This window comes from Balaenoptera physalus (assembly GCF_965194825.1).
Source record: "Balaenoptera physalus genome assembly, chromosome: 2".
NCBI lineage: Eukaryota > Metazoa > Chordata > Mammalia > Artiodactyla > Balaenopteridae > Balaenoptera > Balaenoptera physalus.
Genome location: NC_138883.1, coordinates 63,104,691 through 63,128,784, shown reverse-complemented (window position 1 = coordinate 63,128,784; position 24,094 = coordinate 63,104,691). Strand labels below are relative to the sequence as shown.

At 34.6% G+C, this 24,094-nt stretch overlaps 1 protein-coding gene across 10 annotated transcripts in view; it reads right to left on the bottom strand.

Annotated features, from left to right (window-relative positions):
• The window catches only part of RALGAPA1 (Ral GTPase activating protein catalytic subunit alpha 1), a 218,988-nt gene that overhangs the window by 147,180 nt on the left and 47,714 nt on the right, over positions 1-24,094 (bottom strand). For 9 of the 10 annotated variants that reach the window (XR_014261120.1, XM_082451982.1, XM_082451978.1 and 6 more), the window contains exons 4-10: positions 22,409-22,466; positions 16,323-16,366; positions 14,720-14,897; positions 12,320-12,435; positions 9,684-9,822; positions 8,455-8,663; positions 5,764-6,003 (exon numbers count right to left, since the gene is read on the bottom strand). Coding sequence is in view for 9 of the 10 variants with exons in the window: in XM_082451982.1 (XP_082308108.1) it covers positions 5,764-6,003; positions 8,455-8,663; positions 9,684-9,822; positions 12,320-12,435; positions 14,720-14,897; positions 16,323-16,366; positions 22,409-22,466 (984 nt within the window). In the remaining variant the exon portion in view is untranslated. The remainder of the gene's footprint in view (positions 1-5,763; positions 6,004-8,454; positions 8,664-9,683; positions 9,823-12,319; positions 12,436-14,719; positions 14,898-16,322; positions 16,367-22,408; positions 22,467-24,094) is intronic. The other variant, XM_082451981.1, reaches the window with a different exon arrangement.

Genomic DNA, 24,094 nt, shown 5'->3' with positions numbered 1-24,094 from the left:
TACTGGAATTACTGGAATAAGGAATATTAAATAAGTATTTTAATACATTTTAATTTAGAAGAAAATGAAAATATGAACAAAGAATAAGCCACTGCAAAAAATGACTAGACAGATATTAAAAAAACAACCAAATACAACTTTTAGAAATTAAAATATAAAGAGCATCATAAAAAACACAATAGGGGAATTCTGTTTCCAAGAGTGTCATGGACCAGGTAACCTGACCAACCTTACAACTAAAAATACAAAAATAATACATTTTTAAAAAAACTTTAATCTTCTTAAATGCACTGGTGAGCCATAAAATAGGAAGAAATATTTGAAAATAAAAACCTACATAAAGTCCAAACTCAAGAGAGGTCTTAGGTATAGCAATAAAGCTGACTTTCACTTTGAATGAAACCAATTACTTTTATGGAACTACTGGGGCAAGGAAGGAAGAACAATAGGAAACCTCCAAACAAATTCGGGGTTCCAAAGAACTATATATCATCAGTGTGATGCTGAATTAGAAATAAACCCACCTCACTAAAAGTCTGCAAGGAAAACTGCCCATATTTAGATGCAAAGTAGATAACAGAAACCTTGTCATAAACACTCACCAAAAGCTAGTCTTAATACAGGTTTATACTGTACATTCATATTATCTGGCTGGCTTAAACTTCAAATCAAGAATTCAGTTTAATGTGAAGTTGGAAGTGTTTCCTTGCATCTATGTGAAGCAAATGCAATTCCTCTCTGGAGCAATCAACCTTTAATAAACCAAATCAAGAAACAGTCATAAGCAGCAAAAGCTCAGAATCAAGGTTCTGAATTTCTGAAATCACAAAATAGTGCAAGAAATATTACAAGATATTGCAAGAGAATATAGCATCATGAGAAGGAGCATTCAGAAACAAAATATGGCAGAATCAGACCTATAAAGACCTCAGGAATATTAGGGTGATCAATCAATATAAAATAACTACGTTTCATATTAATACATAAAATGTTAAGTAATGAACTAGAGACCATAAAATTGACCAAGCAGACTGGCCAACTTCCAGAAACAGCTGTAATTAGAAAGAAAGTATCCGGAATGTAGCACAGAGAGACAAAGTGATGGAAAATATATATGAGAGGTCAGCAGACGTATGAAGTGGGAAAGGTCTAACACACATCTTGAAAGGCAAGAAAAAAATGGGACAGAGGCAATGTTTAAAGAGAGAATGGCTGGAAAATTTCCAGAATTGTCAAATTATACTAATCCATAATTACAGTATCCCCAAAGTATCCCCTGAAGAATAAATAAAAGGAAATCTAGACCTGGACATACCACAGTAAAATACAAAATGCCAAACACTAAAAAAAGGTACAAAAAGAGCCAGAGAAAAGATAACTGCACTAAAAGTTCAACTGTTGATTGACATCTCAACAGCAACAATGTAAAACAGAAAAGTGGGAAAGCATCTGAGTGCCCTAAATGTACTAGATGAAAATAACTGTCAATCTAGAATTTTATGTCCAGGGGAAAAAGTATTTCAAGAATGTGAGCAAAATAAAGACATTTTCAGAGCAAAAACTTGTAAGTGTTTGCAAGCAACGGACATCCAAAAGTAAATTCTAAATGATGAACTTCAAGCAGAGTGGGTTGGCCAAAAAGTGCCTTCGGTTTTTAAAGTAAAACTAAAAGACACATTTTCCATTTTCACCAAGAACTTTATTGAATAACGTATGCATCCTTTTGTTCTGCTACCTTCTGCCATTTTTCAGGCAACTTCATAATTGAAGTTGCCTGAAAAACTTATCTTTTTCCCAAAACTTTTTATCTTTTTGAGCAAAGAACTGTTCCAGGTGCCTTTTACAGGCTCCAAGGAATTGAAATTTTTTCCATTAAGAGAATTTTCTAAAGACCAAAATAAATGGAAATCTGAAGGTGCAGTGTCTGGTGAATACGGCAGATGAATCAGAACTTCCCAGCAAAGCTGTAATGGTTTTTTCCTGGTCATCAAAGAAACATGTGGTCTTGCATTATCCTGATGGAACATAATGCATTTTCTATTTACTAATTTTGGAGGCTTTTCGTCGAGGGCTGCTTTCAGTTGGTCTAATGGGGAGCAGTACTTGTTGGAATTAATCGTTTGGTTTTCTGGAAGGAGCTCATAATAGAGGACTCCCTTCCAACCCCAATATATAAAACATCACCTTCTGGATGAAGACGGGCCTTTGGTGTGGTTGGTGGTGGTTCATTTTGCTTGCCCCACGATCTCTTCTGTTCCACGTTGTTGTACAGTATCTGCTTTTCATCCCCCGTCACAATTTGTTTTAAAAATGGAATGTTTTCATTACATTTAAGTAGAGAATCACGTGCGGAAATACAGTCAAGGTTTTTTTTCGTTTAACTTATGTGGAACCCAAACACCAAAGCAATGAACATAACCAAGCAGGTGCAAATGATTTTCAATGCCTGATTTGGATATTTTGAGTATACTGGCTATCTCCTGCATGGTATAACATTGATTGTTCTCAATTAATGTCTTGATTTGATTGCTATCAACTTCAACTGGTCTACCCGACCCTGGAGCATCGTCCAGTGAGAAATATCTAGAACGAAACTTTGCAAACCACTTTTTAAAAAAATATTTATTTATTTATTTGGCTGCGCCAGGTCTTAGTTGTGGTGTGTGGGGTCTTGGTTGCGGTATGTGGGATCTAGTTCCCTGACCAGGGATTGAACCCAGGCCCCCTGCATTGGGAGCGTGGAGTCTTAACCACTGGACCACCAGGGAAGTCCCCGCAAACCACTTTTGACTTGTTTGATAGGTCACAGCACCTTCTTCAAACACTGCAGAAATCTTTTTTTTGCATTTCAGTTGCGTTTTTACCTTTCTTGAAATAGTAAAGCATAATATGCTGAAAACGTTGCTTTTTTCTTCTATCTTCAATATTAAAATGGCTACACAAAAATTCACCGATTTTGATAAGTCTTTTTTTAAATGCACACTGGTATGACAACTGTCACATACAATCTAACAAAACTGTTTCAAATGAAGTTAAAAACAACTAAGTGCTGCTAGAGCCATCTTACGGAAAAAACCAAACGAACCTTTTGGTCAACGGAATAAATGGAAGATCTGAAAAGGGAGAAATCATAATCAAAAGAAGTGATGAATATAACTAAATGTAAATCAATACTGAATGCACAGAATAATAATATTACTGAGTTAAAATACAAACATGCAAAATAGAAATGAATTATTTGGTAACAACAATGTATAAGTTAGGGGGAGAAATTAGAGTAATACTGTTCTACGATCCTTGTATTGATTAGGAAGAGGGTAAAAAAACACTAACTTTGTATTTGGAAAGTGAAGTATGTATGCTAAAATTTATATAGTAATCACTAAAGGAAAAGGAATAGAGTAAAACTTTCAAACCAAGTGATGGGGAGGAGGATACAGAATGAAAAAACATCAATTAAAAACAAAGCAAAAAATAAGAGAATTATGAAAAAAATACAGACATAAGAAAAATAAAAAGACCAAAATAAGATAGTACCAATAAATCCAAACATATCAGTAATTATAATAAATATTCATTAAAAGACAAAGATTTTTAAAAATCCAACCATATTTACAAGAGACATATAAAATGTAATGACATAAAAGGGCTGAAAATAAAAGGATTTAAAAAAAATATACATGAAGCTAATTATAATAAAAAGAAAGTGGTATAAATGTACTACAAGTAGATAAAGTAGACTACTACAAGTAGACTTTAAACAAAAATAATTGCTACAGATGAAAAGGGCCATAAATAAAAGGCTTAACTCACCAAGAAGATATAAAATTATAAATATGTATGTACTTAATTACAAAGCTTCAAAATACATAAAGGAAAATTTATGGAACTACAAAGAAAAAAATAGACAAATCACCATCAGAATATAAGATTTTAACACACCCTTCTCCATAACTGTGAGGTCAAGCTAACCAAAAATCTTAAGTAAGAATATAGAAAAGTTGACTAACGCAATAATAAGCTTGATCTAACAGACTTTAATAATCACGAATTCCACAGAAAAGAATACATTCTCTTCTAACACACAGGACATTTACGGAGGCTGACTACATAGTGATTATACAGACTATATTCTCTGACCAAAAGAATCACATTAGAAATCTGTAAGAAAAAAGAAAACTAGAAAAATCTTATATGTTTGGGAGACAGACACTGCTAAATAACTCATAAGTCAAAGAAAATATTCACATGAAAATTAGAAAATTTTTAGAAGTGAATAATAACAAAAATGCTATACACGGACGTTTGTAGACTGTAGCTGAAACAGCATTAAGAGGTAAATTAATAGCAGCAAAAATGTTTATATGAGAAAAATGTGAGGCTAATTAATTAGCTAGGAAAAGAACCATCAAATAAAATCAAGAAAAGCAGAAATAACAAGGAGCAAAAATTAATAAAAAACACACATAAAACACATAGGATCAACAAAGCCAAAAGCTCATTCTTTGCAAAGACTAATAAAACTGACATATCTCTGGTAAGAATCATCAAGAAAAAAAGCAAACAAGGAACAAATACTAACAGGAATGACAAGGGGAAACATGAATATAAATGCCCCAGAGATTAAAAAGATTATAAGAGAATCTATTTAAAAACAAATGTAATGAACAAATTCCTAGAAAAACGAACACACTCAAGCTGACTCAAGAACTAGAAAACCTGAATAGTTCTTTAAGCTTTAAATTTTCCCACAAATATTCCAACCATATTTGTCAAATATCTTTCCTTTCACATTTGTCATATATTCTGTCAAAACAAACCTTAAACTTGGCAACTAAGAATCACTGCCAAAGCTGGACAAAATGCTACAGCAGGTTTGTTTCTTTAACTTAGATTGACAAACCTAATGCTGCCTCATGCTTTCTTTTACATATCAATAAACGTGTAGGAGATGAGGATCTGCTTTGCCTGGAGAGCTCCCTGGCATGTGAAGGCAATGTGGCACAGAATAAAGAGCACTGACATGGGAACCAGGATCTGGAAGTCTTAGTCCTGGATCTACCACTTACTTGCTGTGAGACTTGAATGATCCCCTTCAGCTACAAAACTCAATGATGTTTACCTGCAAAAGTTAAGTACCTTTGCTATTAAGAGCAAATGATTGGTTTTCATAAGGTTTATATTCCCATAAAATTTCTATGTAATTGAGAATGTGCACTTAGGAATTTCTAGCTATCTTTATGTGAAATAGCTTTTATTTGTTTTCCTTCCCTCTCTTTCTTTATTTTATTCCCCAAATAATATCTGCCTTAAGCAAATTTAATTTCGGAATGCCTTCAAGAACAAAACTGAGCCTCCAAGGGGAGGATAAAGACAATGAAAACATCGCTTCTTATATTCATAAACCACTTTTTATTGATGTTAGAGTGAAAGATAACATAATTTTACTATAATTTATTAATTTATTAATCAAATGGTAGGAAGAAAAGTTTCAAACCATAAAGTGAGTCACTAAGAAAATTATTCTGATAACAGAAGGAATATTGGAGGGGAGGGGATAATTATTAAACTAAAGTTACCATAAACTAAAAATATAAATAATTGAAAATATTAAAGAATTAGATGTAATAAACCAAAAAACTAAATATGAACTTTAAAAAACATTTCCATGAAGAATAAATTTTAAATAGCTTTAAGTCAGTATATTCAATATTAAAAGCAAAAGTCTATATTACAAATTAAAAATACTGAGAGGTATTTTACCTGACGAAATATCTCTGTGACAAAGTTTACATTACTTCTTTTAGAAGAAAAAACACTGCGAACTATTTCAATGTCTGTGAGATGTTCTTCATCAATACTACAGAGACTAGAAGAGCTAGGTTCTCGCTCCGTGAGAGTGCTTGTGTTGGAATGAGACTGCTCGGGTTCTGTAGTTCTATCTGTTTTATCGGCATTATCATTTTTGTTTTCTTCTCTGGATACCAAACTAGCAGCTGCTCTCTAAAATAAAAACAAAAAGGGGAGAATATCATAACCATTTAAATCAATATTTTGTCTTCAAATAGCAAATACTGACAAAATCCAAAGCATTCCATAAGTAACTTACAGCATTGCTTAAAATCTATGCACAGAGTTTCATTTAGAATCTGTTCTAAATAGTTAAATGGCAATGAAATAACTTAATATCTAAGTGATATAGTGATACTCACTAATCATCTATTCAATTAAGTTTATTTTTCAGTATGTTTGCAGAACAAACAAGTTACTAATTAAACTGGGTAAAAGAATAATGCCAAATGGAGTCAGCTCAGCTCATCAATAATAAATAAATACCTTAATTCTGGAATATTTATTCAGTAAGTTTTAATGTGTAAATTCATCTCTATTTTACCTTAGACAAAAATTATACAAAGGAGGACTTCCCTGGTGGGAAAAAACTTAAAAAAACAAAGGAGGACTTCCCTGGTGGCGCAGTGGTTAAGAATCTGCCCTGCCAATGCAGGGGACACGGGTTTGATCCCTGGTCCAGGAAGATCCCACATGCCACAGAGCAACTAAACCCATGTGCCACAACTACTGACCCTGTGCCCTAGAGCCCACGCACCACAACTACTGAGCCTGCATGCCACAACTACTGAAGCCTGCATGCCTAGAGCCTGTGCTCCACAACAAGAGAAGCCACTGCAATAAGAAGCCCACGCACTGCAATAAAGAGTAGCCCCTGCTCTCTGCAACTACAGAAAGCCTGTGAGCAGCAATGAAAACCCAACACAGCCATAAATAAATAAATAAATAAATAAATAAATAAATAAATTTATTTAAAAAAAATAGAAGAAAAATTATGACAGAAAAAGTAGAAATGAAGCTAAAATAAAATACATATTAGAAAACTCTACATTCTAATAACAACAATTTTCACCATGACTGAAGATGATGGCTAAGCCTAGAGAAAAAGTTAAAGGCTTAAGGCAGTAATAAAGAAATTACTACCATGATACGATAGGAGTATCACTATTCTGTGGTATGATAAATTACTTTCTGGTACATTATTCAATATTTGGTCTCAATTTTGTCACCTATAAAATAAAAGAGTTTAAGTAAGTATGTAAATGATCTCAAATATGCTTCCCAATTTTAAAAATCTCTAATTTTTAGTTTACTGAGCTCTGGCATCAGATAAAATAGTTCTGCTTGAGAGTTACTACATTTAAAAATTCTTTGTAGAGAACCTAGAACAACATTTTGAGGAAAACACATCACATAATCTGCTACAGATAAATAAAAGGCCAGGGGGAATATAAGTCAAATTTTCTGAACACTAATGAACACACTTTATACCTCCACTTAATTTTTAAAGGATTTAAGAAGTTGTATAAAAAGCACACACATATAAAATATTTTTAAAACTAAATGAGGAAATCCGAGAAAAGGAAAACAAAAATAGTTTAAAAAACTGCAAAAAAAAAAAAACAAAAAAACACTGCAATATAGACAATTTCAGGAAAAAACACACATTGAGAGAGGAGAGGAAAGTGAAAAAGAAGTGTGAAAAAGAGGGAAATGGTTTAATAAAAAATAACAGAATTTTAAATATTAGTCCATCCATAATACAGCTGTGTACCTTTACATTGCATTTCTAGAGTCAGTGTTCTTCGTGAAAAGAGGTGACATGAGATGGAGACAGGACTTTAAAACAGCACTCTGTGAATACCTAGAAATCTAAAATGAACTACGAAGGTCATCTGATTGCAAATTGTTTCAACTGCAAGAATTTGCACAATTCAGAATATTTTTATTTGTACAATTCAGGATGTTTTTAGTACTGTACAATTAACATAAAATATAGAAATAAGCTGAGACTTGTATGTGACTGAAATTATCTTCTATACCTTACAGGTTTTATTTTTTTATTAAGGAAACTATTGGTTCTATAATAATTGTTAAAATTTGGATTTATAAAATACATTTATACAAAGAAAATATCATTGTTATTTGTTTTAAATGCGTTCTACAACTAAGGCAACTGAAATCAGTGGACAAATCCCTAAAGGCATGTCTAACTTTAAGAAGCTTACTCTAGGGCTTCCCTGGTGGCGCAGTGGTTGAGAATCCGCCTGCCAGTGCAGGGGACACGGGTTCAATCTCTGGTCCAGGAAGATCCCACAAGCTGTGGAGCAACTAAGCCCATGCGCCACAACTACTGAGCCTGTTCTCTAGAGCCCGTAAGCCACTACTACTGAGCCTGCGTGCTGCAACTACTGAAGCCCTCGCGCCTGGAGCCTGTGCTCCGCAACAAGAGAAGCCACCGCAATGAGAAGCCTGCGCACCGCAACAAAGAGTAGCCCCCGCTCGCCGCAACTACAGAAACCCCATGCACAGCAATGAAGACCCAACACAGACAAAAATAAATAAATTTATTTAAAAAAAAAGCTTACTCTATGTGTGTATTACCTGAATATTCTTTGGCAAGACTTCACCTTCCATCCCAGGAATATGAGGTCCTGTACGTGGCTTTGGCTCCAGCCAGAATGAAACCAGCCAACGAATGACAATAACACGAGCCTTAATGAAAGGCTCCTTTGTACAATAGATTGCTTCATTGGTTTCAGCATCCTTCTTTATTATGACATAATGTGGCTTTGGTCTCATCTGTGGGATATCTATGCAAAATAAAACGAAAACCAAAATAAGAAAGAAATTATGCTTAGATAAATCTATTTTTTAAATATTTGAGAAAACACTGTGATAACGTTCTGGTTTAAGAAACAGAATTAGTACATTTTAAAATAATTTGCTAGATATTAGCATGGGATCTAGAAGACTGAACCATATACAGCTGATATATGGAAACATGTCTTTTTGCAAAATATCACTAAAAAATCATTAAAAGTACAAAGAAACTTCCAGAGCCATTTAAAATTAATGAGACCTTACTTCAATTAACCTAAGTCTGAAACACATATTTTGACATCATACAAAGTATGAGAATTTTTACAGCAAAATTATTTTTAAAGCAAATATTGTTCCCAATGGTAAAGGTTTGCTACTCTAATTTAAATCATTTCTACTAGCCCTAATGGCTTTGCCTAAGCTTGTTAGCTGCCTAATCTTGGTGGAGCTTAAAACAGAAACATCTTTGTGCAAAAAGGACACTTCCACATACAGGCTGTCAATGCCTTCTATACATGGCAGAGGTCTACTTCTAACCCAGGGCTGTCCTTGAGGCTATAGCTTCAAGATTACAACGGACACTTTGGCACAGTCACTAAATACTGGACAAGATATGATCAGAATATACAACAATGTAATTATTCATACAGAATTTGCAAAAGACATAGAAATTGAACCCAGAGGGACCTTTGAAAATATTTATAACATGGTTAAAAGATCATACCAAACATTAGAATTAAGTTTAATTTATAATCATAAATATTTCTGGTAGGCTAACTTCTCCAGTAGGTGATATCCAGAGAATAAGTTTTTTAAAAATCTCTTCACTCTCAATGAAAACTTTCTACTAATAAAACTGCACTTTCAGTATGAATCACAGTATAATATCTCCAATTAATCAATATAAATTAAATGTTATCAGTTTTCTGCAGGTAACAAATGCTAACCTTACACTGAGGAATGTCTTATTCTTATGTGTAATATTTCAGAAAATTCCAAAGAATACCTACCAAGTACAGGATGATATAAACTATTCTCCTTACAGATGTTTGGAAAAATATAAGGCAAGTAATATTTCTTAAAATGTGAAAACAAAAATGAAAATCCTCTTTCTTGGTTTTCTTTGTTCTTCCATTCTAAACTTTTTACCTAAAATTAAACAAACAATTAGAATCATTCCAAGAGAAAGAAATTATTAGCTGTTATAAACAAGCTTGTAAAAGGTTACTTAAGCAATAAATTAAACTGTTACACTGCAAAGATATATAGCTAAATATATATGTGTATGTACATATATATATGCACATATAAAAAGTGGTCTAGTGCCATGCAAATGCATTATACAGTTGACCCTTGAATAACTCAGGGGTTGGGGTGCTGACCCTGCGTGTGCACTTGAAAATCCATGTGTAACTTTACAGTCGGCCCTCCATATCTGCAGATTCAACCAACAGTGGATTGTGTAGTACCGTAGATCATATTTACTGAAAAAAAATCTGTGTATAAGTGGACCTATATTGTTCAAAGGTCAAGGATACATGTTATCTTTCAAAAATCTTGTAAGTTAAAATGTGCTCTGGGAAACTGTCAAAGTTGACTTAAAACTCGGCTCTACTACTGACAAAGCTGCTAATGTTCTTTCCTCTTTCCCACTTCCTGAATAATTCAGCCTAGGAGTCCTACAAAATAGGCATATGTGAGAGGAAGGAAGAGAAGGTATGAAATAGTGGCAGTCAAGTGCAGGTGATCAGAGCCTGACCACAGGAGGCATTCATGAATGGGGTATAACAGAGGCAGTAGCCCAAGGGGGACCCAGAGCCTGAGAGGGGTGAGGACAGCATCCATAAGTGTAGAGGGGAGTAAACAAGAGGGGGCAGAGCTGTAAAATACAGGGTGTGAAAATTCCAGTAGGGTGAGGAAGATATGTAAGTAGGGGGATCGTAAAGGTCCAGAGTGTACCACAGTGAGCTACTACTACACACTAACTTTAGAATGGCTAAAATTACAGACTGACCATACCAACTGTTGGTGAGGATATGAAGCAACTTTAAGTCTCATACATTGCTGGTGGAATACAAAAAGCTACAACCATTTGGAAAAATATCTGGCAGTGTCTTAAAAAGTCAAAATATGCCTACCATACAACCCAGCCATTCCGCTACTAGGTATTTACCCAAGGGAAAAGAAAGTTTATATTCACACAAAGACTTGTTTACCAATATTCATACCAGTTTTATTTGTAATAGCCAAAAACTGGAAACAACTCACATTACCATCAACAGGTGACTGGATAACAAATCATAGTACATCCATACAATAAAAAGCTACTCAGCAATAGAAGGGACCAAACTATTGATACATACAATAATATGATTTTTAAAATAATTATGCTGAAAAATAGAGAAGCCAAACCAAAAAAAAAAAGGAGGTACCATATGATTCCATTTATCAGAAAATGCAAACGATAGTGAAAGCAGTCAGATTGAAGTTGCCTGGGGATGGGATGATGGGGGGTGGGGCAGGTAGAGAAGGGTGGATTACAAAGGGATCTGAGAACATTTAGGGGTGATAGATATGTTCATTATCTTGATTGTAGTGATGGTTTCATGGTTGTATACATGTAATAAGATTTACCAAATTGTACTTTTCAAACATTACAGTTTACTGTATGTCAAATATATCTCAATAAACCAGTAAAACAAGTTTAAAAATCCACATGAAGTACAAAAGTTTTTTTTTTAAAGAAAAACTGGTAATAATCACAGTAACAATAACTACCCACCACTGAATACTTACTATATGTCATGCACTTGTTTATTCTAAGTACTATGCACTAATTACTTAAGCCCCAAACACCAAAATGGGATAGGTATTATTTTTTATCTCTACTTTAAGCACAGAGAGGTTAAGTAATTTGCCAAAAGTCACACTATCAGTAAGATGTAGAGTCAGTATTCAAACCCTGGCAATCTCGTTCAGGATCCAAATTGACTTCATAATGTTTGTTTCTGAGGCACAAGGAACTTTTGTGTTTGGAACAGTTACAAGAAATGTGTATATGCTAAAAGTGTTTTCATCAATAAGGATATTCACATTTCATATATAGAGATGAATAGGTTACCTTACGAAATACATGCACCTAAGGACTTCCCTGGTGGTCCAGTGGTAAAGAATCTGCCTTACAGTGCAGGGGACGTGGGTTCGAAACCTGGTCAGGGAACTAAGATCCCACATGCTGCAGGGCAACTAAGCCTGCCTGCCACAACTACTGACTTGCACGCCTCAACTAGAGAGCCCACGAGCTGCAAACTACAGAGCCCACACGCCCTGGAGCCTGTGCACCACAACTAGGGAGAGAAATAAAAACCCTCACGCCGCAACTAGAGAGAAGCCCGTGCACCGCAACGAAACATCCCGCACGCCTCAACGAAGATCCCTTGTGCCACAACTAAGACCTAATGCAGCCAATAAATAAATAAATAAATAAATAAATTTATTTACTTAAAAAAAAAAAAAAGTAAAAATTTGTTACTTCTCCTTCAGTAAAATAAGCAAGTATCTACTGTGACAGAATAATGGTAAGGGGGGAAAAATGAATTACCCACAGGATAGTAAGGACGGTGATATAAAAGAAGACGACACATACCTGAATTACTATATATTTTAAAAGTGCTTCAAGAAAATAGCTTGTTAGATCTTCTTGTCCTTTATCTCCTGATTGTGGGGGGACAAGCGGAGTGATTTCTTCTATAGTGACTTGAGCTATCCGAAGACAAAAGAAAAGTTTAGTATAATTACAAAACAAATTTAGCAATATGATAATATGGCCCAAATAAAACTTAACTACAAAACAGAAAAGCAAAGAATACTGCTTGAAAACATTCTGATGATTGAAATTTGAAATAAATCTGAGGTCATCCTGATAGCCCATCACAAAAACCATAAACTTTAATAATCAACTGTTTCATGAACCCTTGATGGAGGAAATGTGACACAGGGATGGACAGATATTGAGGGATTAAGAGTGAATAATGTCTCACCTGAAAAAGAACTGCTCGTGATATTTTAAAATTCAGATTGAGTGTCCACTACAAAATTCCATAAATATGATGAGAAACATTAATAATAATGTGCTTATTCATCAATTAAAGAACAATCTGATTACTCTAGGTAATGACCATGCTTACTCTTTAAGGTAGCCCCTTTATTCAAAGGATGAAACACTATTTCCCTCTCAAAAAGAAAGAGAAGTTAGCATCTTAGTTTCTTGACTATGAAAGTCCACTTGTAAAATAAGAAACTTTCACATTTTTCAACTTTTCACATATTCAAAAACATTGATTATAACACAAAAGCAAATTCAAGAAAATCAACCCACAACTAGCTACATTTTCTTAAATACTTCCCAGGCAATACAATCAGTACCTGGTTTAGCACAGGCAGGTCCCTAAACCTACTTCTCAGTAAATAGCAGCCAAGTAATTAAGCCCAAAGAGATGGATTTTTTTTAGTCCTCTTTGCACAAAGTAAAACATACTTGTACTTCAATGTACATCCAAATTAACTCAAGGATACAAGCTGATACATGAAAATTCAAAATTAAAGATAAATATAAATGTAAAATGGCCTGTATTAAACATGTTTCTAACACTTTGATATCTGGGGTCTTGCAGGCCCTAGTGAGAAAGCCCCTCCCAGAGCTAGCTAATTCCTAGAGAAAACTATGGGCCAGAGAGTTTGCCTTTCATATGCAAACCAAACAACCTGGAGCCCATATCTCTACCACTTCCTCTGCTGGGCTCTCATACTCAGGGTTACTTACTAGTTCCCTAACCTAATGAGCCCCAGGGCTAAGTACCAGACAACCAGAGACAACCCCTATGCCCCAGAGCCTGCTAAAATTATCTAAACTAGCCAGTCTTCAACTTGCTCACCCTGCTTCACACATTCCCACCTGCAGAAACCACAAAAGGGCTCTTGCCCATGATACCCACCCCTACCCTCAAGCCCCCGCCACGCCCGACTAACCCTGGTGCTTCCCTGTGTGGCCACCCTCCCGGGTGTGGCACACCCCCTCCTCCTGGGAACATGAGTAACAAACTATCTTTTTAATGGCAATCATCTCCTGATCTGTTGGTCTCATTATACCTGGATGATAAAACCTACATGTTAGTTTTTTAAATTTTTATTTATTTACTTTTTTACTGAAGTATAATTGACATACAACATTATACAAGTTTCAGGCATATGACATAATGATTCAACATTTGTGTGCACTGCAAAATGATCACCCCAATCTGTGACCATACAAAATTACAAAAATAATTGTTTCTTGTGATAAGAACTTCTAATATTTATTTTCTTAGCAACTTTCAAAGTTGCAAAATATTATCGACTACAGTCCCCATGCTGTACATTACATCCCTATGACTTATTTACTTTATGACTAGAAGTTTGTATCTCTTGATCCCCTTCACCCATTTTGCCCAACCTCAACCCCTATGCCCCACCCCTCTGGCAACCACCAATCCCTTCTCTGTATCTGTGAGTTTGGTTTTATAAAACCTACATTTAAAAACATGGCCTTGGATTATCCAGTTAAAAATGTACAGGGACTTCCCTGGTGGCACAGTGGTTAAGAATTCACCTGCCAATGCAGGGGACATGGGTTTGAGCCCTGGTCCGGGAAGATCCAACATGCCATGGAGCAACTAAGCCCGTGAGCCACAACTACTGAGCCTGTGCTCTAGAGCCCGCGCTCTAGAGCCCGCGAGCCACAAATACTGAGTCTGTGTGCCACAACTACTGAAGCCTGCGTGCCTAGAGCCCGTGCTCCCCAAAAAGAGAAGCCACCGCACTGCAATGAAGAGTAGCCCCCGCTCGACACAACTAGAGAAAGCCCACGCGCAGCAACAAAGACCCAACGCAGACAAAAATAAATAAATTAATAATTTTTTTTAAAAAGGTACGGACATTTAAAAATATCTATTAACAAACTACACAGAAATTTTTAAATTAATGATGGAAAAGATCGTATGACTCTTACTTTCTTGAAGGTTGAGTGGAGGATTAATGAGATTATCTAAAGTTCGAGGTCCATATTCAGATTGTGGTGCTGAAAATCCAGGGATTAAGCATGAAAACATCCAAAGCTGTTCTTTGCTACAGTTATTCTGAAGAGCTTGCAACCATAATAAGAAAAGACGAACACCTTCCCGCCTAATCTAAAATGAAAAAAATGGAAAACAGTATTTTTATTTAAAATGGAAATACTTTCCTCCTTTCAGGCCAGAATTCTCTAGAAGATGATTACCGAATGATACTCTGCAAAGGAGAGGAAGAAAAGGAAGGAAGGAGGGAGATGGAGAGAGAATTATAACCATGACAATTTACTGAACCCTCATTATTTATAAATCTAAATTTATGGATTTTGAACAAAATAACTTGGTCTCTAACTATTTAAAGCCATCAGGTAATCTATTTATGCTATAATTTCCATTTGTAAAAAGTCAAAATCATTTCCTTATTTACTTCCCTCCTTCCCATAATCACCACTCTAATCCAAGAAGCAAGGACAGAGGGCAATGACTATTCCTTGCTATAATGAGTTTGGTAAAAGGAGGAATGGTCATGGGAATCGTGATACACTGCTAACTCAATGCTCTTGACCTTAAAAAGATTATCAGTCTGAAATTATCTCATTTACTTAATTTGCTTCCAAAGGGCAAAGCAGGAATTCTGGCCTATTACTGTATTTTTAAGCAACTAGAACAATGCCCCATACACAGAAAATACGTATTTAAATCAAGGGCATGCTCTTCCAGGAAGAGAAGAGGAGAAAATAGAGGAAACTTCAAATCTCCCAGTAAAACACAAAGTTCTTCAGTAACCTAACCTCACTGGTAGCTTTGCAAACAGCCACTGCCAAAGCTATTCAACTGCTGCCACCCTCACAGTTTAGTTAGAAACAGGACAAAGATGTAGGAAAGCTTATCCCTTTGTACTGCTATACCCAAGCCTTGACACCAAAAGTACCTACTATATGAGACTTTTATCCAACCTATACCAAGATGCTTTTGGACTGGGTAGCTTTTCTTACCACAGCACAATGAGATAATGAAAAGGGGGGAAAAAAAAAAGAGAAACAAAACCATTTTTTAATAGATGCCCTACTTCCCTCTACATCTAACAATACCTATGATAAAATGAAGAATAATTTGTTGAACGGCTAAATAGTTTTTGTCTTCTAGGGACCACAAAGCAAAGTACAGTCGTCCCTCGGTATCTAGGGAGGGTATGGCTTCCAGGACCTCCCCCACCATGGATACCAAAATCAGCAGACCCTCAAGTCCCTTACATGGAACTGGCATGGATGGCATGGATGTGGAACCCATGGATATGGAGAGGTGACTGTATTTCTGCTGAATGAGTCCATGCAGTGGTAAAACTACAAAAGTTTTTCAATAGCCTGGTCAGCCTGATGCATACTGAGTATGTTGTTGTTTTTTAAGTGAATTCACTTCAATTAAGGGAACTGAAGATTATTCAAAATTATTTAGGAAAAAGTTGATGTAGGCAGTATAGCAATTGACTGAATGCTTTACTCAGTTTTTAAAAAGCCATAGAAAAGAAATATAATTACATTATACCTTCAAGGAGTTTCCTGTGTGTAGTAGTTTCTTTAAAATCAATCCTGAAAAGAAAACATGATTTTAAACATTCATATCTTATTTGTTTCTGAATGTCAGAGTTCTCGGTCAGACTTGAAAACACTTTAAAAACAAGTCCTTGGCAACCTCCAAATTATTCTTGGTGACCTTAACATCCCTCTGGCCATAATCTTGGGACAGAAGGGCATATAAAAAGTCACCTTTTTTAACACATGGTTTATTTCAATTAAACATTATTTATCCTATCAAAACAAACCCTAAACCCAAAATTGCATGTAATACAACAATCTACATGTATCTTTTACTTAGACTAAGAATATAATTAAATACTTTCACGATCACTAATACAAATAAAAACCACTGTAGAAAATTTCCATTTAGTTAACCACATGAACATCTATAACTCTATTTCTTAGCAAATATTTCCATTGTACTAATTTTCCTTTTCAAAATACTCAAAACGATCTTTAATAGTCCTTTTTCTTTTGAATTACACAATATTTCAAATCTACAATAAAATAATGAAATAACATTCACAGACATCCAGATGTCCACCATTTGGTCTGAACAAATCTAAACACAGTCCCATGTTTCCTATAATTTCAAAATTTCACTTATTTACATTATCTATAATGTTTCATGTAACAGTACAAGTATCATTGAAGCCACCTGTGAACCCATCCTGAGTCATTTTCCTCCTTCCTTCCCCAGAGGAAACCATTATCCAGATTTTGGTATTAATTATTTCCAAAAATATTTTATGTTATTACTACTTATTTATAAATCCATAAAATATTTGGAATTAGTTTCTATGTTTAAAACTTACACCAGTAACAAAATTTCCTCCATAGCTATTTGTTCTAATCTTGCATTTTTATTCTTTCTAGTAACATCAGGATTATATATATAACATATATTTATATGTATGAAATACATACATAATATATATATTTACATATATAGAAGCATATGAGATTGTGATAACACATTGCTGGCAACACAAAACACTGGCAGATGCTCTAATATTTGCCAGCCTGAGTGTTACATATCTCAGTAATGTCATTTGATGTTTCCTAATGACACTGAACATTTTTTCATTTGGCTGTTCAAGTTTCTGCAAATTGCCTGTCATATCCTTTGTATATTTTTAAACTGGGTTATTTTGTTTTGTTTTGTTTAATATAAGAGTTCCTTACACATATTGGCTACTAATTCTATGTCAGGTCTATGAATTGGAAATGTATTCTTGACTGGGATGGTAGTATCGTCTGACGTACAAAATTTTAAAATTTCAATATAGTCAATTCACGAATGTTTTTCTTTATGTGTACTTACTGTGTCTAAAGAAATACTTCCCTACCTTAAAGTTATGAAGATAAACCAAAGAGTCTCATCAAAAAGTTTTAAAGTGTTGTTTTTCACATTTAAGTCCTGAAATCCATCAGAAATTTATTTCTGTGTGTGGCAATAACAGAATTTCCCCTCCCTAAATAGGTAACCAATTGTAGTACCTTTTCAGATTTTATAATGAAATGAAATGCTGTCTCAATCATATTTCAAGTTTCCATATATCAGCCTAGGTCCTTGGCTGGCCTTAATGTCCTTTTCCATTAGTCTACTTGTCCATCTCTGTCATACCAATGATACTGTCTTAATTATTAATATTATAACTTTATAATACATCTTGTTATTGGTTATAGTAATATTCAACAACACCATCTTCTCTCTCCCATTTGTTATATTTCCAAGTTGCTTTGGCTTTGATTTTCCATATAAATTTTAGGATAAACTTGTTGGACTACATTAAAAAGTCACTACAGGAATTCTGGATGAGAACTGTTATCTTTATACCATCAAGCCTATCATCCGTGAATAATGTACAAGATTCCGTTTTTTCGAGTTCTTTCTTGTTCTTCAATAATCACTTCATTGTCATAAATTAATCTAATATTTAAAATGACTATGGAATACACATTCTCAAGCATACTGGAACATTCTCTAGGAGAGACTATATTCTGGGCCATGAAATGTCTCAACATTTTTTTAAAGATTATGATCATATAAAGCGTATTTTCTGGCCACAAAGGAATAAAGTTAGATATCACAACAGAAATAAATCTGTGATACCATCAAGTATTTGAAAATTTAAAAAACAAAAACACTCTTAAATAAGCTATGGATCAAAGAGATCAAAAGGGAGATCAAAAAAATATTTTCAACTGAATAAAAATGAAAACACAACATACTAAAACTTATGGGATAAGCTAAAAGCAAAGCTTACAGGGAAGTCTGCTGCCTTGGATGCCTATATCAGAAAAGAAGAAAGGTATTTAAATTAATATTCTAGACTTCCACCTTAAGAAAATACATATAGACAAGCAAATTAAACCCAAAGCAAGCAAGATTTTTAAAAATATAAAAGATTAGAATGGAAATCAATTAAATAGGAAGCAGAAAAAGACTAGAGAAAATCAACAATACCAAAGTTAGTTCTTTGAAATGACCAACATTAATGACAAATGCTGAGCTAGACAAGTCAATAAAATAAAAGAGACACAAATTACCAAATTCAGAAATGAAAGAGGGGACATCACTACTGACCCTATAGGAATGAAAAGGGTTATTATAAAAGAGTAACTTGAACAACTTTACACCAACAAATTAGGCAGTGTTAATGAAACAGACAAATTCCTAGAAAGATACAAATTATCCAAACTGACTCAAAAAGGAATATAGGGCTTCCCTGGTGGCGCAGTGGTTGAGAGTCCACCTGCCAATGCAGGGGACACGGGTTCGAGCCCTGGTCCGGGAAGATCCCACAAGCCGCGGAGCAACTAGGCCCGTGAGCCACAACTACTGAGCCTGCGCTCTAGAGCCCGCGAGCCGTGGCTGCTGAGCCCACGTGCCACAACTACTGAAGCCCACGAACCTAGAGCCCGTGCTCCACAACGGGGGAGGCCGCCACAGTGAGAAGCCCATGCACCGCAAAGAAGAGTGGCCCCTGCTCGCCGCAACTGGAGAAAGCCCGCGCACAGCAGCGAGGACCCAACGCAGCCAAAAATAAATAAATAAATAGATAAATAAATAAAATTAAAAAAACAAAAAAAGGAATATAAAGTAACAATTACAAATCTCCTCACAAAGAAAAGCCTAACTCTAAATGGCTTTACTTGTGAATTCGACCAAATATTTTAAAAGGATGTAGTATCAATTGTTCACAAACTCAGAAAATAAACGAGGGAACACTTCCCAATCTATGTACATGGCTATTATTATCTTAATAAAGTCAGACAAAGACCTCACAAAAGAACACTACAGTGTTAAATATCCCTCATAAACATAGAGGCAAAAACCTTTAATAAATTATTAGCAAACTAAAATCAGCAATATAATAAAAAGACTATATAGAAATGGTAACCAATTGGGATTTATCTCAGGGATGCAAAGTTGGTTTAACATATGAAAAGCAATTCGTGAAATACACAATATTAACAGAATAAATGACAAAACCACTAATAATGCTGCCTATGATCATGTCAATAGAAGAAAAAGCATCTGACAAAATACAATGCCCATGCATGATTAAAAACTCTCATCAAAACAGGATAGAAGAGAACTTCAACTTGATAAACAGTATCTATAAAAATAGCTAACATCGCCAGGGAAGAATGATCTTCAGGAAGCACTGAAGAAGAAGACAAAGGGTTTGAGAATTACACAGGATGAAACTTAAATACTTATTTATATGTGAAATAGGATTCTGCATTGAATCTAGATTCTGCCAGGACATATGTGTGATCCTGAGGAATCACTTAACTTCCCTGAGCCTCAGTTTCCTCAAATATAGAGTAAGTGAAAATAAAATTAAAAAAAAAAAAATAGCTAACATCATACATAATGGTGAAAGACTGAATGCCTTCTCCTTTACATCAGGAATAATATAAGGATGTCTAGTTTTACCACTTTTATTCACTAGTGTACTAGAGGAACAATAAACAAAAAAGAAATAAGAAATTAAAGGTACCAGATTAAAAATTTAAAAGTAAAACTATATTTGCAGTTGACATGATCCTATACGTAGAAAATCAAAAGGAATCTACAATAAAACAAATAAAATAAACAAGTTATAATAAACTAGAAACAATAAAAATGTCCATTAATTGCTGAGTAAATAAACAAAATATGGTATAGCCATACAACAGAATAGTATACGATAAAAAGGAATGCTTATATATGCTATAATATGGAAAAAAAAATATGTTAAGTGAAAGAGGCCAGATGTAAACTATTACAAATTGTATGATTTCATTTACATGAAATGTCCAAAAAAGACAAATTTATTGAAGACAGAAAGCAGATTGGTGGTGGCAAAGGCAACTGACTGTAAATGGGCTCAAAGAACTATTTTAGGGTAATGGCAATGTTCTAAAACAAGACTGTGGTGACTCTAAATATTTACTAAAAATTAATAAATTATTTATTTAAATGAGTGATTTTTATCTAAGTAAATTATACCTCAAAAAAGCTACTTTAAAAAAATCAACTAGAGTCACTGATTTATTTTTCTATATATCCAAGACAAAAAAGAAAGGAAACAGAGTTTTAGGATTCTCTGGGTGACAAAGAAAAGTGACCAATTATGTATTGTCTCAAGTTGGACATTTACTAGAATATTATTAATCATGACAACCAGATAGCCCAAAGGTTGTTTAGAAATCGAAGACTACCTTCCTCAGGAAATAGAATAAACTTTAGAAGTTCAGCTGTCTCAAAAAAGTTTCTTCCCAGATAACCTTCAAGGACATTTTAATGATTATGAAATAAAAAATAGGATTTCACTATTCTATTGAGCACCTTATCATGTGATTATTAGCAATTCACATATCTTCTTTCGTGTGATAACTATGCAAATATTTTCCCTATTTAAAAAATTGACTTGTCTTATTACTGAGTTGCCAGAGTTCTTTATATATTAAGGGTACATCATTTTTAGTCTTGAGCTTTATCTAAAAAGTTCATTCTAAAAGGCTTTATTATTTAGAATTCTGTGGTTTTTTAGCCCTTGCATCAATATCCATCCTATATGTCCAGAGTTCCTTTTGTTTCCAGAACTGCTAATTGGGATGACTTACAGTTTCAAAGCCTCAGAAATTTCATTTGCTATAACTAACAATTGTAGGTTCTAAATAAATATATGACTCTTTTTTAAGAGAAAAAAATACAATTTTTACAAATGAATACAAGGCCTATAACATTCTACTTCAACAATGTAGATGTGGTGGCCATCTGTATGTTCACCACAAGAGAAGGGTCATGAGAATCACTAGCAATCAGCCCTGTCATCATTAAGACACTGAACCAAAGCCAGAAATTGCCTATCTACAGATTCCTTTTTCAACCAAGGGGGGAAAAAATGTCTTATAATGAGAGCTCAAGAGTCCTGTGGTGATGCTATGATTGTTAAAGAAACAGATTCCAAGCCAGCAAGCACCTTGGCTTAGCTCCTGGTAAGAGAAAGTCTATGACCTCCCGCCTACTTGGTCTTTCACAATAATCCACAGCAGGGTTGCTTATTTTTTCTTTCCCCGTTTTCTTTTCAGCTTCATTTCATGATCTGGGAAGCTCTACTTCGTCTCTTCAAGCAGTAAGCTTAACTCCAGTTCCCTCCTTTTTTATTAATACACTGCTTGCTTTCAAACCTGGAACCCATGGCTTTCGCTCTATGTGGCACTTTGTTACCTTCTCTTCCATTTTTGATTACAGAATGTTTATTCTGATGTTGAGTCTGCTTTTATTTTTTTGGCTTTATAGTTTCATCATCATTGCTAACATATTCAGAGTAAATGAACAGGTGGATCAAAGAAATTTAATATGCCACTTTTATTGGCAATCCTTCATGTATGTTTTTATCTTATATTCCCAGTAAGCCTAGTTCTGTATTCTTTATTTTGTTTTTACTAAAGCATAAACTATGAACTCATTTCAAATAATGACCAACCCATTAAAGAGTATTTTCATATATTATCATTTATTTCAAGTATGAAATACATATTTAAATTACTTACCAATACTATGAAACTGCCATCGCTGATGAATTCTTTCTGGAAGAAGTTGTAAAATTTTCTAAAAATCAATATGAATAAAACAAAGAAAAGTATGAAAAGCAAGTAACACGTCCTCATCTTGAGCAATGTGAAAAATTAAACAAAGAGCTTACACAAAGCCTTTAAGAGTTTCTTACATAAAAGACAGCATTACAAATACAAAATAGTCTTTGAGCTAATCTGATGGTACTGGTACTACTTCAGCGCTGGCATACTGATTAGTATTTGAAAACTGCAGAAAACAACAAGCTATATTAACAAAGACTTGGAACAGGAAATTAATGAAATTTATCTTTTACTATGATGTGAAAAGTAAGTATACTTCTCTTTAGTGAATAAATACTAACTTTAATATATATATATATTTTTAACATCTTTATTAGAGTATAATTGCTTTACAATGGTGTGTTAGTTTCTGCTTTATAACAAAGTGAATCAGCTATATATATACATATATCCCCATATCGCCTCCCTCTTGCATCTCCCTCCCACCCTCCCTATCCCACCCCTCTAGGTGGTCACAAAGCACCGAGTTGATCTCCCTGTGCTATGTGGCTGCTTCCCACTAGATATCTATTTTACAGTTGGTAGTATATTTTTAAATGCTCTTTTACTATTCTTAGAATTTCTGCATTGTGGATAGTACTGATATGTTTTAAATTCTTCTAGATATTAATATTAGTGACGTTTTCTCTCCAAGCAGTTCTTTTTTTTTTTTTTAATAAATTTATTTATTTATTTTTGACGGCATTGGGTCTTCGTTGCTGCACGCAGGCTTTCTCTAGTTGTGGCGAGTGGGGTCTACTCTGTTGCGGTGCGTGGGCTTCTCATTGTGGTGGCTTCTCTTGTTGCAGAGCACAGGCTCTAGGTGCACAGGCTTCAGTAGTTGTGGCACACGGGCTCAGTAGTTGTGGCTCGCAGGCTCTAGAGCACAGGCTCAGAAGTTGTGGCACACGGGCTTAGTTGCTCCGCGGCATGTGGGATCTTCCCAGACCAGGGCTTGAACCCATGTCCCCCGCATTGGCAGGCGGATTCTTAACCACTGCACCACCAGGGAAGCCCGGTCTCCAAGCAGTTCTTTCTCTTACTTTGATAAATCTTACAGGGAAAATATTTTGCTTCCACAAAAATCCTATCAAATACTTGTACTAAATTAATTCATGTGAACCCAAAGATACTTATATGTTATGATGGCTACGGGTATGAGAACAAAATTTTAAGATTCAGGAGCCCTATAGTTAAGCTAACATATATAGACTTTCACAAGTTGGGAATAAATACTTTTTACATATAATACTTTCAAAATTTTGTCTATATTTTCCTTTATATATTGCACCTGTGTGGATTATTCTAGTTCAACAGCTGCCTTATTATGCTGCTGAACTATGTTCTCAACACTCATCTGCTTGCTGAATGACATTTGTGTGCGTTTGTTATCATTGCTGCTCTATTATAATTATTTAGAATCACCATTAATTGAATGTTCATAAGGACCAAACACTAGACACTTTATGTAATGATATCTCATTAATCCTCACAACCATCCTAAAAGGAGTGTTCATTGATCTCATTTGACAAATAAAGAAATGGGTTAAGTAATGTGCTTAGGTTAGAAAAGGAAAAACGGAGATTCCAACTTCCATATGC